The 16,278-nt window shown below is 38.3% G+C and overlaps 1 protein-coding gene, 1 long non-coding RNA gene and 1 pseudogene across 3 annotated transcripts in view; 1 reads left to right on the top strand and 2 right to left on the bottom strand.

Moving 5' to 3' along the window:
• Nucleotides 1-13,878, top strand: part of LOC144586811 (uncharacterized) — a 36,123-nt gene extending 22,245 nt beyond the window's left edge. The window contains exons 2-3 of the long non-coding RNA XR_013541853.1: nt 12,542-12,622; nt 13,821-13,878. This is a non-coding gene — a long non-coding RNA (uncharacterized LOC144586811). The remainder of the gene's footprint in view (nt 1-12,541; nt 12,623-13,820) is intronic.
• RNF130 (ring finger protein 130) overlaps nt 1-16,278 on the bottom strand; it is a 90,233-nt gene that overhangs the window by 7,722 nt on the left and 66,233 nt on the right. Inside the window, exons 6-9 of one of the 2 annotated variants that reach the window (XM_020782754.3) lie at nt 15,564-15,660; nt 11,230-11,434; nt 5,271-5,364; nt 3,570-4,256 (exon numbers count right to left, since the gene is read on the bottom strand). In XM_020782754.3, the coding sequence (XP_020638413.3) occupies nt 4,241-4,256; nt 5,271-5,364; nt 11,230-11,434; nt 15,564-15,660 (412 nt within the window). In that variant the 3' untranslated portion in view covers nt 3,570-4,240. Of the gene's footprint in view, nt 1-3,569; nt 4,257-5,270; nt 5,365-11,229; nt 11,435-15,563; nt 15,661-16,278 lie in introns of those variants that run through there. The other variant, XM_020782755.3, reaches the window with a different exon arrangement.
• On the bottom strand, nt 6,753-6,907 carry LOC140705187 (U1 spliceosomal RNA; annotated as a pseudogene).

The raw sequence follows: 16,278 nt of genomic DNA, 5'->3' as shown, positions 1-16,278 counted from the left end.
TATTCCATCTGCTCTTAGTGATTTATTTCTTCCCAATGCTTTCAGAGCAGCTTTCATTTCAAATTCTAAATTACACGTTCTTCATCATAGGATTCCTCTTCAAAGAAACATGTCCTTTTATTTCTTCTATATAGTTCTTTGCATGCTATACTTGCATATCAGGCAAAAACCAAGTGGGGGGGGTAAAAAAAAATTAAAAGGCACTTTGAAGACTGTTGTTTTAATGTGAGCTTTTGTCGACAAGTCCACTTCTCCATACATATACAGCAAAATACAATAAAATAGAGTTTACAAGTAAAGCATTCATGCTGGCTTTGAGAGTCAGTGGTGTATGGTTGCAGTTCACATGTGCAGTAATTTATGGCCTATGTTTTGGTGTTCAGTTCTTTTGCAATCTGGATTTGTAAATATCCCCACAAGAGACAAAAGCAGAAAACAAGAGCAAAAAAAAAGGGGGGGTTATGGTCCTGTTAAGACCAATTGTGAGCAATAACATGATTAAACGAGACAGCAGAGGATCAATGTGTTAGCAGAGAATATTAACAGTGTTTACCTTTAAGCCTCGTACTGTCTGGTAGTTGTGAAGGAAAATAATTGTAGACAACAGCTTAATTATTGTATTTGGCAATGAATTAAGGAACCATGACTTGTATTCAATCCATTTATACGGCTGTCCATCATGCATATACATTTTATCTTAGCTGTGTTCCTCAATATTCTTGTTCTGTAGTGCTTCTTTAACAGAATAGCAATATTCATATGTTCATTGGTCTCCTGGTAGACTGAAATGGCTGGAGACCAGCTTCTGTGTATCGTGATGTCTGATTTATGTCCATTGATTATTTTGCATAGAGATTGTACTGTCTGTCCTACATAGAGTGCAGAGGAGCACTGTTGGCAAATATACTAAACTTGTATAGTATATTGTTTCCAACCTTCTCTTTATCTTGATCAGATAGTGTGCTTTCCCATTGGTCTTTCAGCATTCCTAATCTAGGTATACATTTCCCTTTGAGTTCTTGGATCTTCTGGAAAGGACCCCTTGGTTTTCCTCTCTTGTGTTAATCACTGCAATAGTTCTCTTTTGTTTCTATGTGACAGTTGCTGAAAAAATGGATTCAGGATTTTAACCCTTCTTCTATGACCTTTTGCTTTTGTTTCTCAAGCTCTCCTAGCCAGCTACACTACATATACTCCCAATATGCTTAAGAGTTTAAAGACGCCGCATATCTGTCTAAATACTTACTTTAATGTACTCTGAGATCCTACACAAAATTATTTCCAGGGGCTGCCACTATAAACTTCTGGAATGCCCACTCCATTAATTCATTTTGTGACCATAAAGTTATTAATTCTGGCTACTTTACACAGTGGTATAGCTAGAAATGTGAACACTTGAGGATACTTTAAGAAGTATTATACAAATGTTATTCAACATGTTAACATAAATTTTGTACATTTACAGGTTTCTCTCTCCATTTCTAAAATCTGTGTTTGAATTTTCCAAACATTTTCACAGCCCTTTTTTGTAACATTTTCCACATTTCACAAGGTCATTTTGAAATTATCAGGTATATCATGGAAACTAACAAACTTCATTTCTAATTATAAAGCTGACTTCTCAGCTGAAAACTTCTTGACAACTACATATTTTAATATAATTTTTGGCTGCTTTCCCAAGTTCAAAAAGTACCTCTAAGCCCTATTGGCTATATTCCGCAAAAAACAAATCCTATTAAAAAGAAAACTAGTTCTTTTTTTTCCTTACAGCTAGAAATGCAAACTTACTTATTTAAGTTAAACACAGTACTAAATTTAAAAGTAGGTTAAAATTTGATTGAACAAAGATTGGCTTCGGACAAAACGCTGGCTCTATGGCTTGGAAACGGGGATGAGCACCGCCCCCTAGAGTCGAACACGATTGGACAAAAATTGTTAAGGGGAACCTTTACCTTTACCTTTTAATTAAAATATTACGCTTTTCAGAAATATTCTTTTCAATTCCTCTATAAAAGATAGCTCGACTAACAATGAAAGCTACCAAAATTAATGAGACAAATTTCGCTTCTTCTATGCCCTGATTGACTTCTCTTGTAAGGGCAGATAGGGAGAATAATTTTGTTTATTGTTCACTGATTTTTAAAGATTATCAGCTTTTAAAATCACCTTTTAAAGTTTTTAGGTCTAGTTTTAATGCATTTTTATGTTCATGTTAATTGTTGTCTTTTTAGTGATATTAATAATTTTGTGTAGTGTATAGAATGTCACACTAGGACTCATGGGACCTGGCTTCTAACACCCATTCATCTAGTAGGCATCCTTCAATCTTGAGATACTATGGTAATGTGCTCTGAATAGAGGTCTTGGAACAGCATCTAGTGTGGCTGAGGAGGCCAATTCGAGAGTGACAACCTCTTCTATACTGAAGACAAATACAATCTGTACCCTGTCCAGCTCCCTGATTTTGTGGGTTTCAGCAATGCCTCTTTACCTTGGCCTGCTGAACACGTGTCTCTTCAAATTGGGAGATGCCATGCTGCACCACCTGCCTCCAGGCTGAATGCTCAGATGTCAACGTTTCCCATCTGTTGAGGTCCATTCCTAAGGCCTTCAGATCCCACTTGCAGATATCCTTGTATCACAGCTGTGGTCTCCCCCTCTGGGGCGATTTCCCTGCACTAATTCTCCGTACAGATCTTTTGGAATCTGACCATCAGTCATTCTCACAACATGCCCAAGCCAATGTATACATTGCTGTTTCAGTAACGTATACATGCTAAAAGTTCCAGCTCATTCTAGGACTATTCTATTTGGAACTTTGTACTGCCAGGTGATGCCAAAAATGCATCAGAGACAACCCATATGGAACATGTTCAGCTTCCTCTCCTGTTGTGCACAAAGGGTCCAGGACTCACTGCAGTACAGGAGTGAGGTCAGGACACAGGGTCTATAGACCTGGATCTTGGTATATGCCATCAGCTTCTTATTAAGCCATACTCTCTTTGTGAGTCTAGAGAACATGGTAGCTGCTTTGGCAATGCACTTATCCAGCTCGACATCTAGAGACAGAGTGTCAGAGATTGTTGAGCCAAGGTACACAAAATCATGAACAACCTCCAATTCTTGTGTAGAGATGGTAATTGAGGGAAGTGAGTCCACGCCCTGGCCCATGACTTGTGTTTTCTTCAGGCTGATTGTTACTCCAAAATCTTTGCAGGCCTTGCTAAAGCAATTCATGAGTTGTTGGAGGTCTTCAGCAGAGTGGGCAACAATGGCTGCATCATCAGCGAAGAAGTCCTGTATGCATTTCAGTGGGACTTTGGTCCTTGCTCTCAATCTAGAGAGATTAAAGAGCTTTCCGTCTGTTCTAGTCCGGAGATAGACACATTCTCTTGCAGTTCCAAAGGCGTGCTTCAGCATGACAGCAAAAAAGATCCCAAACAGGGTTGGCGTGAGGACACAGCCCTGTTTCACTCTGGATCTATTCATCTATGGAAGTTCAATATGGGATGGCACTGGATAATCTCATATACCTTTGAAACCTTAGAAGACAGGGAATGAAGCAATAATTCCTCTAAAGAAATCTTAATTTTATTGTTTACATTTGCAAGGGGAATAAAAAGTGCAACAGAAGAAACTAAATGTATGTATAACTTTAAAACCTTATCTATTCATGATAATACAGTCACAATATTTGCAAAAAATCTTGTCATAAATTTTGTTCCATTTACAGAGTAGCAATTTCACTTTGCTACTTCAACTTCCCAAGAAACAACTCTTAATGTCTGAAGGATACTTACAATAGTTGGGAATATGTTTCAGGTGATACAATGTATGGTGGGGGAGAGAAAGATGAAACTCATATAACACAGGATAAGTAAAGCCAACTTCCCTTTGAGACAGTGTTTCACTAAGTGCCACTTCATTCTCTTTCTAGAATGGCTTTCTGTTCGAAGTAGTAACAGATCATGATACAATCCACATATATAAATTTAAATGAAAGCAGGCTGAAACGTTTTCTGGATTAGAAAACATACTTGTTTTGTCATCAATATGACTACATAAAAATTCAATCTCAGACTAAGTTTAAGTATCTAAAGCTTTATTGATTCTTAATACAAAGCTTTGGCATTAGCAAATTGTGAAAATAGAATGTACTAAACATACACTTGTGTTAAATGATCAGTAAATGATACAGAAAAATACGCTGTTTTCTCTCTGAAGCAGCTGCTCTGTTTCTTCAATACCACTCCGCTCTAGGAGAAAATAGAAGTATGGAATATCAGTAACTGTCTTTTATTATTAATATTTAATCCAAAATCAGTGATGAGCAGAATTATTTTGAAACAAGTATCAAACTAAAAAATGATAACTTGGTAAAGATTAGTATATATTTGCTTCAGTCAGGAAAATATAAAACTATTTTTTCCACACACACTCTATAGACATCACAAATTAAGACTAAAAGGGCAGGTTCAGAAAAAGAGGTAAAGTGATGAATTCTAACTACTCTTTCGCTACATTTCAGCCCATTAATGATTCTGCATCACAGTAAGTGAGGCTTCCATGAGATCTAGGCCTACTGTGTACATACAGGGTGCTCGTGCATCATCATGCTTCCAGCAGATCTAACGAGTCACAGATCAAATGTATGTGTTTTATTTAGTGTGACATACAAACCCAGAAACAACCAATACAGAGTTTATTTCCCTCCACCAAGCCACAGAAACAAATCCAAGAACAAATTTTGGATTCTTTTTCTGGCATTGTGTGGGAGAAACAAGCCAGAGCACTGTCTGTTCCTAAATCTGCATGTAACACTAAACTAGGCATAGACAACACCAGAGGTTGAGGGGACACTCCTAGATATTCTCCTGAAAGAGGGAATAAGGTACTCATTCACAGGTACTTCTAGGTACCACACTTCTCTTAGTCAGTATAGGTAATGACACAAATGACCACTGATGGTAGATATGGTATCATAAGTTCAGCTAAGAGATGTGTGCCTATGAACACATACATATAAAAAAATTAAAATTGGGTAAAAAGGCACAAAATTGCCCAAAGACAAAGGTCATTTGAATGTATTAAAGTCTTTCTTCTTTGTAAAACCCCTCCTCAAATTCAACTACCTAGTTCATACTGGAACGAGAACAATGACAGGACCTTGCATTGTCTATCTATCACTCCATCTAATTCTCCATTTGTCACTTTCTGCAATGCTGTCATGAATGCACATGCACAGATACACATTTTGAACATTTACTTACTCATTAGCATTTAAGTTAGCTGTTGCTTTGATGATCATGTAGCAGAGTGTCAGGGCACTCAAGAGGCCAAAACTGGCAATAATAAACCATTCTTCTGTTGACAAAGGAAAGGGAGGAAAAGGCTTATGTCAAATCCATGGCAACATTCACCTCAAAGGTCAGTAGCAACTCCACAGAAGAGCAGAAGATTAGCCATAGAAGGCACTAAATGGTGGCCAGAAAAGAAGTTATGGGGAAAGTGAGAAAAACAGGCATGATACAATCATACTGAAAGCACAGCATTAGTGAGAAATGATTTATTAATGCAAAATAAAGACAGTATAAAGCAAAAGTTTCATCTGTAATTAAAAATTTTTGCTATTGCACATAAAAAGGGATTGAGGTAAACGCGCAGAGTACGTGCAGTAAAAACAAGGGAAGGAAGACTTGAGGGCTAAAGCTTTGGAAAGTTCCGCGGAGAGTGTTTGTGCAGGCGCATAACCCAACTGTGTGAATTATAGAGACCACAGCGAAGAATCATTATTTGCTCTTCTTTATTCTCAAAAGAAGTGGCCTAAGTTTTTTTTGAAAATAGATTTCAGTGTGGAGTAAAAATGTACAAAATGAAGTATTATTGCAATTTACAATTATGAGACACAAGTGAAATATTTTATCTTGTAATTAATCAGCGTTCACACAGTGTTTCTAGCTAACTGATGCATTCATAGATTTTAACTTTTTGTGCCACAGAAATCCATCCATTGTACAAAGATTAAAAATAAATGTGAAAAGCTTTCATATTGCAGCATTTGACATGATACATGTTTCCCCCCTTTATCATGTACTCTAATTTGAGTGGTCAGAAAGGTAACAGAATTTAAGCCAAGTTAATAGACTAGCCTTCAGAAGTATCTGTTCAAATGTTTCCCCCCAAAAAATAATTCTTTGAACACTTTGAGATTTAACCTAGGTACGTATATAACCAACCAAGTGATTAAGTATATATTCTTTGTCTAGTCAAATAAGAGTTATTCTTGAAATGAACAAAGTTATCAGAGTAGTGGCTTGTCTACTAAATGGATGGAGTATAAGTTTAAACAAACAAATGAATAATTAAGTAAATATCAATAAAAATAACAATACTGTACACAATTATCATCTTGAGAATCATCAGTAGGAAGGCTTCAGTACCGTATTTTTTGCTCCATAAGACACACTCCCCCCCCAAATAGTGGGGGAGAAAGTATGTGCGTCTTATGGAACGAATACAGTAAAAAAAGGGGTTCACCACCACCACCCAGAAGCCCCCTACTGCCATGCTGGGAGGCCTCTGAATTAGCAAAAGAGACTGCTTGCTGTTTGGACCTCACCATTCTGCACTGCTGGCTTTCCAGGATCTGCTTCCTGCAGCCCACCTGGAAAACCAGCAAGGCTAACAGGCCTATGGTAGCAGGCAGTGAAAATAGCCAAGGAACAAAGGGGAAAGAGTAATTCTAGAAAGAACAGGGAAAACCACAAACACAGTCCCCCACTTAGGCAGTTGATTTTCCCACATTTGGGGAAATGACAGGGGTCAGAACATCCAGAGTGCAATAGATGAGCCTTACCCCAGGAAAACCACTTTTACAACAATGGTATCTCCCCTGCCAGGTATGAGTTGGAATGTCCCCTAAACCACCTGCCCCTTTCTGTGCCCTGTCCCCCAGAGGCATGGTGACCCCTCGGCTGCACCTCCTGATCAGAACAGGGCTGCATAGCCCCAGTCCCGAAAGAGGCCAAGAGAGCTACTCAGTGTTTTGGGGTGCCCCACAGGACCCCCATCAGAGTCTGGATGTTCCTCCCACAATCCTCCAGTGCACAGATATTAGCATACCTAATATGCGGGGAAGGCAGGGAAAGTGGGGAAATTCAAATTTTCAGTTAGTGAAGAGGCTGCTTGTCTGCTTCCTTGCTAGTCCAAGCAGTTAGAGAGCTGGGAGAGACACCTAGGACTGCCTGGTATTGTTAAATTTAGTTTAAAAGCTGTTTGTTTGGGGTTAGTGCTTGGGTGAAAAAGTGCTCCGTTTGAGTTGAAACCTGCTTGTGTAGAAATGTGCATGCTTGCCTTAAAAATCTGCTTGTTTTACTTTAAAAGCTGCTTGCTTTGGGTTAAACTGTGCTTGGGGGGAAAGGTGCTCCGTTTGAGTTGAAACCTGCTTGTGTAGAAACGTGCACACTTGCCTTAAAATCTGCTTGTTTTACTTTAAAAGCTGCTTGTTTGGGGTTAAACTGTGCTTGGGGAAAAAGGTGTTCCGTTTGAGTTGAAACCTGCTTGTGTAGAAACGTGCATAGGGGTACTTGCTTTAAAAGCTGCTTGCAAAGCCTTTCAGACCAGTGCTGATCAGCTGTTAGGTGGGGAGAGGGGAGGGGGAAGGAGCAGGAGCCAGAAGAGCACAAAATGGCTGATGTCTGCTGGCTGCCTGCTGGCTTTTAGCTGTTTAGGGCTCTTTTTTGGCTATTCTGGGGTATACCAAGGCACAGTGAAGAGCAAGGCTCAGTCTACAGTACCTGGTAAGTGACTTTCTTTCAAGTTTTTTAAAGTTTCTGACCTCCCCCCCCCCATAAAATGCATTAATTAATTTTCAATGCATTTCTATGGGAAATTTGGATTCAACTTGCAAACTTTTCAACTAGTTCTGGGCATCTAATAGAGAATGTATTTCCAAAGGGTGTTGCAGCAAGGAAACTAACTGTGCCTTGTGACTTCTAACTGGATTACAGTACCTGCTTCCTGATTTCAGCTACTATAGTTTGTATTCAGTTTTTTTGGCTCATCAAGAACATTGTTCATAGCTTTGTGTGGCCTAACCTGTTGTGCCTTGCATGCTATAAACGTTCAATTATGTCAGAAAATGGAGATTTGGTCTTATGCTGAGCATGTGCTACTGCTGGTGAATGGGATCACGTTAAGCTTTGTGTTGGTGTTCTTTTGCATAACCTAAAGTAAATAAGGAAAACCAGCTGTTAAATAGTTTAATTCCACTATTTATCCTCCACACAACTAAAAGGGACCTCTCAATGCAGTGCCAAATCAGACAAACCATTTCAAACCATAGGCTTGAGCTGTAGCTGGGCAGAGTTGCACAACAATCTCATCTGTCATTGGGGAGGAGGTGGATGAAAGGAAATGTAAAATATAGGTAGAGTGGTATAGGTCTTATCACTGGCTGATAATGGTCTATATTAATGCCACTGTTGACTGCTGTTCACTTTACATGGTTCAAATGTTATTCTGTTACAGTTTATTAAATATTTTATTACACTATTTGGTTTAGAATATATTTTCCCTGTGTTCCTCCTCTAAAAATTAGTTGCGTCTTAAGGTCAGGTGCGTCTTATGGAGCAAAAAATATGGTAAGTCTGTATTTTCAAGTTATATGTTTCATGACATGTACACTACATAGGAAGTATTTCAATACAGCAACCCCAACTTTCCTACAGTGCTAGCTAACCTAGGCTATTGCGATGAAGGCAAGTTATAGGAAATGTTAGCAAAAGAAGTCTACAGATAGATATTGTTACAAGTTACATTAGCTGAAATACTCTCCCCTTTAAATAGTACCTGGTTAAGATGCAAGATCTTCTGGCTCAGGTATTTCTATCTTCCACTATCAGAATAAGAAGCCTCAATTCATCTAGCTAGCAAGTAAAATATATTCAGCTATTTATATCAGAATCTACCATGTAAGGATTGCAAGGACCTGTGTCTGATAGAGAACAAGTTATATCATGTAGTTTCCCCACAACAGCCAATATGGTGTGCTAGGCAGAAAATACTTGTGTACAGAAGTACAAAAGTACAGAAAGTTCAGCTACCAAACATATGACAGTACAAACTCTGCCTCATACCGGAGAGGGGGGGAGGGAGGACAGATGGAGAAAGAGAAAGAGATAGAAAGGCAAATGATGTCCCACAGGAATTGCAGGAAGATTACAGAAAATCAAGAGGACTTTTCCACTTCAGCTTCTACCGCTATAACCAGTAAGAAAGTTAACATTTAGAGCAAGATACAGTGTTATGTTTTGCCTGAAGTGTACTCCTTAGTTTACCATAACTGAAGCAGTGGTTTTCAGCATTCACTGTAACCAATCACTCTGTCAAAGAACCCAAGTCCCAAAACTCGATTTTTGTTTGACAGAAGGAAAAAGAGAGCTTTTTGCTAGGAGAGCATTTATATATTTACAAGCAGTCTGTTATTGATCAGAATCCTACTACTTACACCTACCAGTGTAACTCCAATAATCTATATTTCAGTGAGAACTTGATGCTAATTAGGACATCAGTGATCATATTTCTTGTCTCACACCAGTCAAATGATGTGGCATGCCACAGGAAACATAAATGTTGACTTCTTACCTAGGGGCTATTTGCCACTAAAATTTTAACCATCAGACTCAGGGTGCAACTAGATGAGAGAATTTGGAGTAATCTGGATTTAAAATACTCTTATCTTCAGTGCAGTCTGTTTTATCTCACACTTGAGTGATCCTTCCATTCTCACGGGAGACATTTCTTCTCTCAGAAGAATCCAGACAGCATTTCAAATTGCTTCATTTTCTCCTCCTTTCAATTATGGATGCCCTCTCTCCTGCCTTTTGTTGCAGTTGTCATTCCACAGGTCATGGAAACTTATCTTTTCTTGGTTAATTTAGTAACTCGCATAGCGCTAGAGCAATACATCAACCTAGCATGGATACCTTCTTGTATCTGAAATAGTGCTGCATTGCCTAGGATAATAGTTTTTTTAAAAATTGTAAGAGAAAAATAGAAGAGAGGGTTTTTTCCACCATCCTTTCTACTGTCACAATCCACTGTCACAGGGATATCACTAAGGAGAACGCCACCCATAGCTCTACTTGGAACCATATTAAGCAAGCACACAGACTACAAAATGGCATGATCAGGAACACTCCCAATCACACCAAATAAACTGTAGCCCAAGCGCTGTGCAAGAAAGGAGCAGAACAGCTCACAAAAGAGGAAGAATGCATCAGTCTTACTTAAAGCACAGGTGGTTGCCAGAAAATATAGTGAACCAAACCACACCAAGACCAAACCAAATAGCAAGTTATATGTTCATCTAATCACTCCATTACACCGATGTAAATGTACACTACTAGATTTAACACTGGTATAAATATGAATTCTTCACATATGACAGACACATGATAGATATCCTCTTGCAGTAAAGGAGCACATCAATAATTCTCACTGGTAGGCAAGGACAACAAGGGATGAGGAGTGTCCAAGTTACTACTCGCATGGCAAAAGGTCATAGAAATATAGAATTCACGGCTGTTAGGGCCAAATGGACATGGCACATCAGAAATGCAGGAAGACACAAGGACTAATAGAGCAAAAACTGAGTAATTATTATGAAACTCCCATTTTCCACTAGACTACTTCTGTGGTGCACATACTACTAGATGAGAACCACTGATCTACAGTTTATTTTCTGTAAGGGTATCCACACACAAATTGTTGAATTTTTAAAGTGACCATGATACGATCTTCCAATAATATTCAAACAGAACACTGTTTGAAGACTGCATTGAGCCTTCAAAGATAAAAAAACCCCAATCTACTACTAAATTTTCTAGATATAACTGTTATTATATGAAAACATACAATAATGAAACAAATTATTGTACTATCTTCCATCTCAATTGCTAAAGCAATCACTTAAACAATTATCCTGAAGGATGTTTTCTTAATTGTTTTGAGATTGTTTTGAATTGCTAGATATTGCCACAGCTTCTTCCAAGGTTAGTTGTTTGATTATGACCTACTGATGTCTAATTTTATCAAAAATGTATTTTTACACTGCCTTTTAATATACATACTCCACAAAGCATTTATATGTATGTTCTACTAAAGGAGAAGAGATCATAAGCAACATAAAACTTATTAACTCTCAAATTAAAACCAGACTTCACTTACTAGTTACAGCAATGTTTATCTCTCCTGTTCTTGGAGTCAGCTCTCCATCTTGTGGAAACTGTGATATTCCAGAAGTACGTAGTGGCTCGAGAGTAAGGGAACTGTCACTGCTAAGGTCACCAAGTACTGATCTCCTGTTGCCTAGTTGGCCTCTGGTTAGCCTTTCCATATCGAAGGCCATATTGTCAGCACATGGCACATTTGTCTGAAAATACAGCAATGTCACTTAAATGCATTTGATTCTGAAAACCATGCATGTTTCAGAAAATATAACAAAATAAAGTATCAAAAGTGTCTACAAAACTCTGCCTATGGGATATACAAATACAGTGGTGCCCCACATAGCGACAATAATCCGTTCCAAAAAAATCGTTGCTATGTGGATTCGTCGGTATGTGGGGCAAAAAAGCCCATAGGAACGCATTAAAACACGTTTAATGCGTTCCTATGGGCAAAAAACTCACTGTTATGCGGAAATCCTCCATGCGGTCGCCATTTTTGCTGCTCGGTATGCGAGAAAATGGCGCGAAAACACTGTGGGTGGCCATTTTTTCTGGTGGCCATTTTGGAATCGCCGATCAGCTGTTTTTTAAAACATCGCTATGCAAAAATCGGTAAGCGAAATGATTTTTGCCATTAAAGAGATCACAATGCGATCGGATTCTTTGTTAAACGGGGTGCTCGTTAAGCGAGGCACCACAGTATAAGTAGCAGACAGGGAAATAGTGTAGCAGTCTCCACTGAGCATAACAGCACATAACGTAGGACCGGGGGGGGGGCTTTATTTATAAAGTATTAGTTATGCCTTGATACCGAACCAAATGCCACCTATAATAGGTATGGTAATGTTCTGTACATTTTTGTAGACTGTTAAGAGTCACGCTCACTCATTATCAACATGCTTACACATGAGTGACGAGACCCTCCACCCTTTGTCATTACTTTCTTCATGTAGAAAGGAATGTGTCTGAAAAAGAGAAACTCCTACCTATATGTAGGCTCTACATCTGAGCAAGAAGCACTGTTTTCCAGAGTTCTTGCTCATGTGTACAGACTACATGAAAAGCAGGGTATTCTCTTGTTGGTCTTCAGATGTGTATCAGTTATATATGCAGTATATCAGTTGGCAGAGTTCTGGGTGAAGATGGCAGAGTTTTATGCAGCACTGAATATGAATTTGACTCCTGCAATTTCTCCTGCATCCTGTAATTTTTAGGTTTGTTGGTTTCTAAAGTGCTTTTCTTGGTTTACTGATGCTGATAGAAATGGTTGGTTTTGGTACCAATGTTAATGCTACCTCTTTTTTTTTTAGGTGCTCAAGAGTACTTCTGTGGTGAAAATTCAGGAAAATCTGAACATTTGTTATCCATGCACTTTCCCAAACTTTCCTGAGGTAGAGTGCTTCTGTGAGGTGGAGGAAGGTTCTTTTTCAAATGATTGTGCCATTTTAATAGATTTTTCCAGTAAGATTGTAAATTAGTTCAGCAGTTTTTAAGGATTATGTTGATAAACCCTCTACATATCTTACACTGCTGAGTAATACATCCCTATATGCGCCACTTTACTATCACAGGCAATAACACAGAAACATTTAAAAATGGTGGTGGGAAAATGTGAAGGCTAAAAATGTGAAGGCCCTCTCTCTCTTTTATGATAAGATTAAAAAGGGGAGGGAAATAAAAGAAGAAGAAAAAAGTATGAGAAAAGTATAGATACTATTTACAATTTAAGGTTTAAAGAAAATGGAAATTCTAAAATTCTTTCCTCTGGTGTCGCTTGTGCAGCAGACAGAACTGAGGAGATACCCTTAGGAAGTAGTTAGATATGCTTAGTGGCTATGGGGGAGGGGAGAAGAGTCTACTTATTAAAAATTCTGGAATTTTCCAAAGATGTTCCAGCACAGGCACCACAACACCTATGTGTAATTCACAAAGAAGAATGGATGGTAACACCACCCTTCTGGAGAAAGCATCTGCCAAAGCTTTATAATCTAACAAACAGTCTAACAAACCTTTGTTCCAACACTGGAGTGAAATGTCAGTCTGATCCATAAGATGTTGAGTTACAGCAGCAGTATTGAATAAAACTCCTGCGCACTCACTGAGGCAGCTGGTAGAAATAATATATATAGCTCTGTACAATGCAGGAATCAGGTAAACCTCTAATAAAAACTGAGTGAAAGCAATACTGGGTAGATGACATCAGGAGTCATCAGACACAATCTTGATGGGAAAAACCATGTGAACAATAGTACTTGCTCAAGTGCATCCTCCCCAAATGATGGGTTGTCTGTTGCACAACCTGCTATGTGAATGTCGGTCCACTGAAGGAGGAAACTGCTTGCACAATTCTTTTGTGTGTGGTTTTCCCCAATGAGATTCTGGTCTTTATAATTTTGAACACTGACACAGAAACATGGACTTCCTTGGAAGAAGGCAACTGAAGAATCTGTTGCATCTGGTATTAGAGATGACAGAGATGAGGAATCTGGACCCCAGAAGATGCCAGAATGCCAGATGAACATCCTGAAGCAGGCAGACACTTGGAAAGGAATTAATTTTTTTATTTGTCTATTTCATTTTGGGTTACAGAGATGAAGAAGCAGCATTCCTCTTCTTCAAGATCTTAGACATCTCTAACACAAGTAAACTCCCCACCAATGTTCCCTCAAATTTTCCAGCATGTTGGGTGAGGGCTGCACCCCAAGCACACAGAGTTCTGACTGTAACTGGAAGCAAATGGGCAGCAACACTGGCTCGTCTGTACGGACCTAATGCAGTGCTGTGCAGGCATGCATCTTAGAGGGAACATTGCTCCCCACCAACAAGGCCAGGAACAGAGACTCCAATGTACCATCACAAATACCGAGGCAACAGCTGACATCATCAGCAGTATGGATGTTCAGTCTGCAGGCAACAACAGAACTGGTTCTGTGGAACCAATCACATCTTACGGTTCTGATTGAGCAAGAACGTGAAAGTATCAGTTTTGAGAAGTTAAATCAAGGGAAGGCAAGGAGGCTAGAATGCTTTGTAACAGAGATGGATAGTTGTAGCCCCTTTCCTCAAAGAAGTGTTCTGAGGTGCAAGGTGCAATTTTATCTGGTCTTTCTGATAAACCTCTGAAATTAACCATATGTGTCCTGCCTAAGCAAGAAATGAAGTCAGAATGGATGTCAATTGGGGAAAGTATACTCCCCCAAATGATACTTTTGAGAATGATTTGCATTACCATAAATCAAGAGAGGCATACGTATGTCAATGACAAAAGGTCAGGAATAATAGAAGAATGAAGATTATGGTAGAACAATGGAAACAATAAAATTTAAAGTTGATTTAAAAAATGAAAGTATACTGTGCTAAGTAGTACTTCTATCAAGAAACTGAAGAGTGAGACAGAATGTTTGAAAGATGCTGGTGTTGTAGATGAAGAGCTGATTGTAAAGTCAAGAACAATTTCTCTTGAATACAACTGTAAGGGCATATTTCCTTAAGGAAAAGCTCAGTTCCAGAATGTTCTGGAAGACAGTCTGTGCAGGCACAAATCTGTGTTCATGCACAATTAGGAACCTGATAATAAATAATCTCAGAACTGCAGAGATGAAAGGGACCCCATGGATCATTGAGTCTGACTCCTGTCAAGGAGACTCAGTGAGGAAATGAACTCCCAACTCTGGCTCTGCATTCAAATACCTAAACCACTGAAACTTGTTATCTCCTTTATGACCTAATGATTACAGAGGTACCAAGATTTAATAAATATGGTACAGTCAGCTCATTTTCTCTTCTGCAGTAAGAACCAGAAGACATAATGTCTTCATATTAAGCTAATATAGGTTGACCAGTTTCACTGGAATGCAACAATCTAGAGGCACTGTAGTTCTTCATGCAAAAATCTAGAGATCATTTACAAACCTTGATGATGGACTATTTCATATTTCAAATGTTTTAGTAGGATGAACTTACTTGATTATATTAGTTAAGATAAGGTATAAAGGATGGTTGTATCTTCTGTGTGTCTATTGCAAAATAATATATTTTTGCTTTGGACATGGCCATGATCCAAGACCAAAGAACAAATCAAAGAAAAACAAGTTATTATCAATGAAGACTAGTCTTTGTAATCAGCAATCATATAATGGATGTGTTAAATGTCCACAGCCCAATATTTCAAAAATGAACAGTTGGAACAGCATTACGATTTTATGCACAAATAATACGAAAGCCAATACACCTGAAACTTTCTGATCTTTCTTACTGATTTGTGTGCTGTTCTGTGATATTTTATAAAAATAAACTCTATACTGCTGACTGTATTAAAACGTTTCAGCTTACCACAATTCCTAGGGCCTTCAAAATGTTCAGTTTACACATAGGACAGGTGCAGTGTTCACTGAGCCATGGATCTACACAAGTTTTGTGGAAAACATGCCTGGAAAAAAAACAGAGAAACAACTGGATTATCTATAAACATTAAAACAGACACTACAGGGAAGATGTAATAAATGGCAACTGTGAAATCATCTAGAGTTCCATATTTTGCTTGTATATATTTCTTTTTTTTTTCAAATAGATATTTTCTTGGAAAAAAAAGTGTAGCAAAATGATGACAGAAAGAGACCTATGTTTTGAGTATGGGTAACTAGCTATATAAAGTATAGTGAAAATAGTACTTCTAAATATAGACATTGCTCAGACAGCAACACACGAGTTACTTCCGTGCTTTACACTGCTGCTAAAAGTATGCATAAACTGAGCAATTATATGAAATGGGAGAGGTTCATCTATGTCCACACCACAAAGTTTTTTCTCTCATTCCTAAGCAACAGTGTTGCTTGGTTACTGCATTCACATGGACTAACTAAGTTGTGTGAGATGATACCAACACAAACATAACTGAAAGGATGAGAGTGTTTAGTACATCTTTATCTGTTGGGCTGGTGCATGTATGTATTTGTGTGATTTCTGTAAATTACCTTTGATTAATTAATCAAAGGTCATATATTCTAAATTTATAAATCTTGAACTCATCCACTCTTTAGGAAAGTCA

This window comes from Pogona vitticeps, chromosome 2 (genome assembly GCF_051106095.1).
Source record: "Pogona vitticeps strain Pit_001003342236 chromosome 2, PviZW2.1, whole genome shotgun sequence".
Classification (NCBI taxonomy): domain Eukaryota; kingdom Metazoa; phylum Chordata; class Lepidosauria; order Squamata; family Agamidae; genus Pogona; species Pogona vitticeps.
The sequence above is the reverse complement of the archived record's forward strand: the minus strand, read 5'-3'. Positions and strand labels throughout refer to the sequence as shown.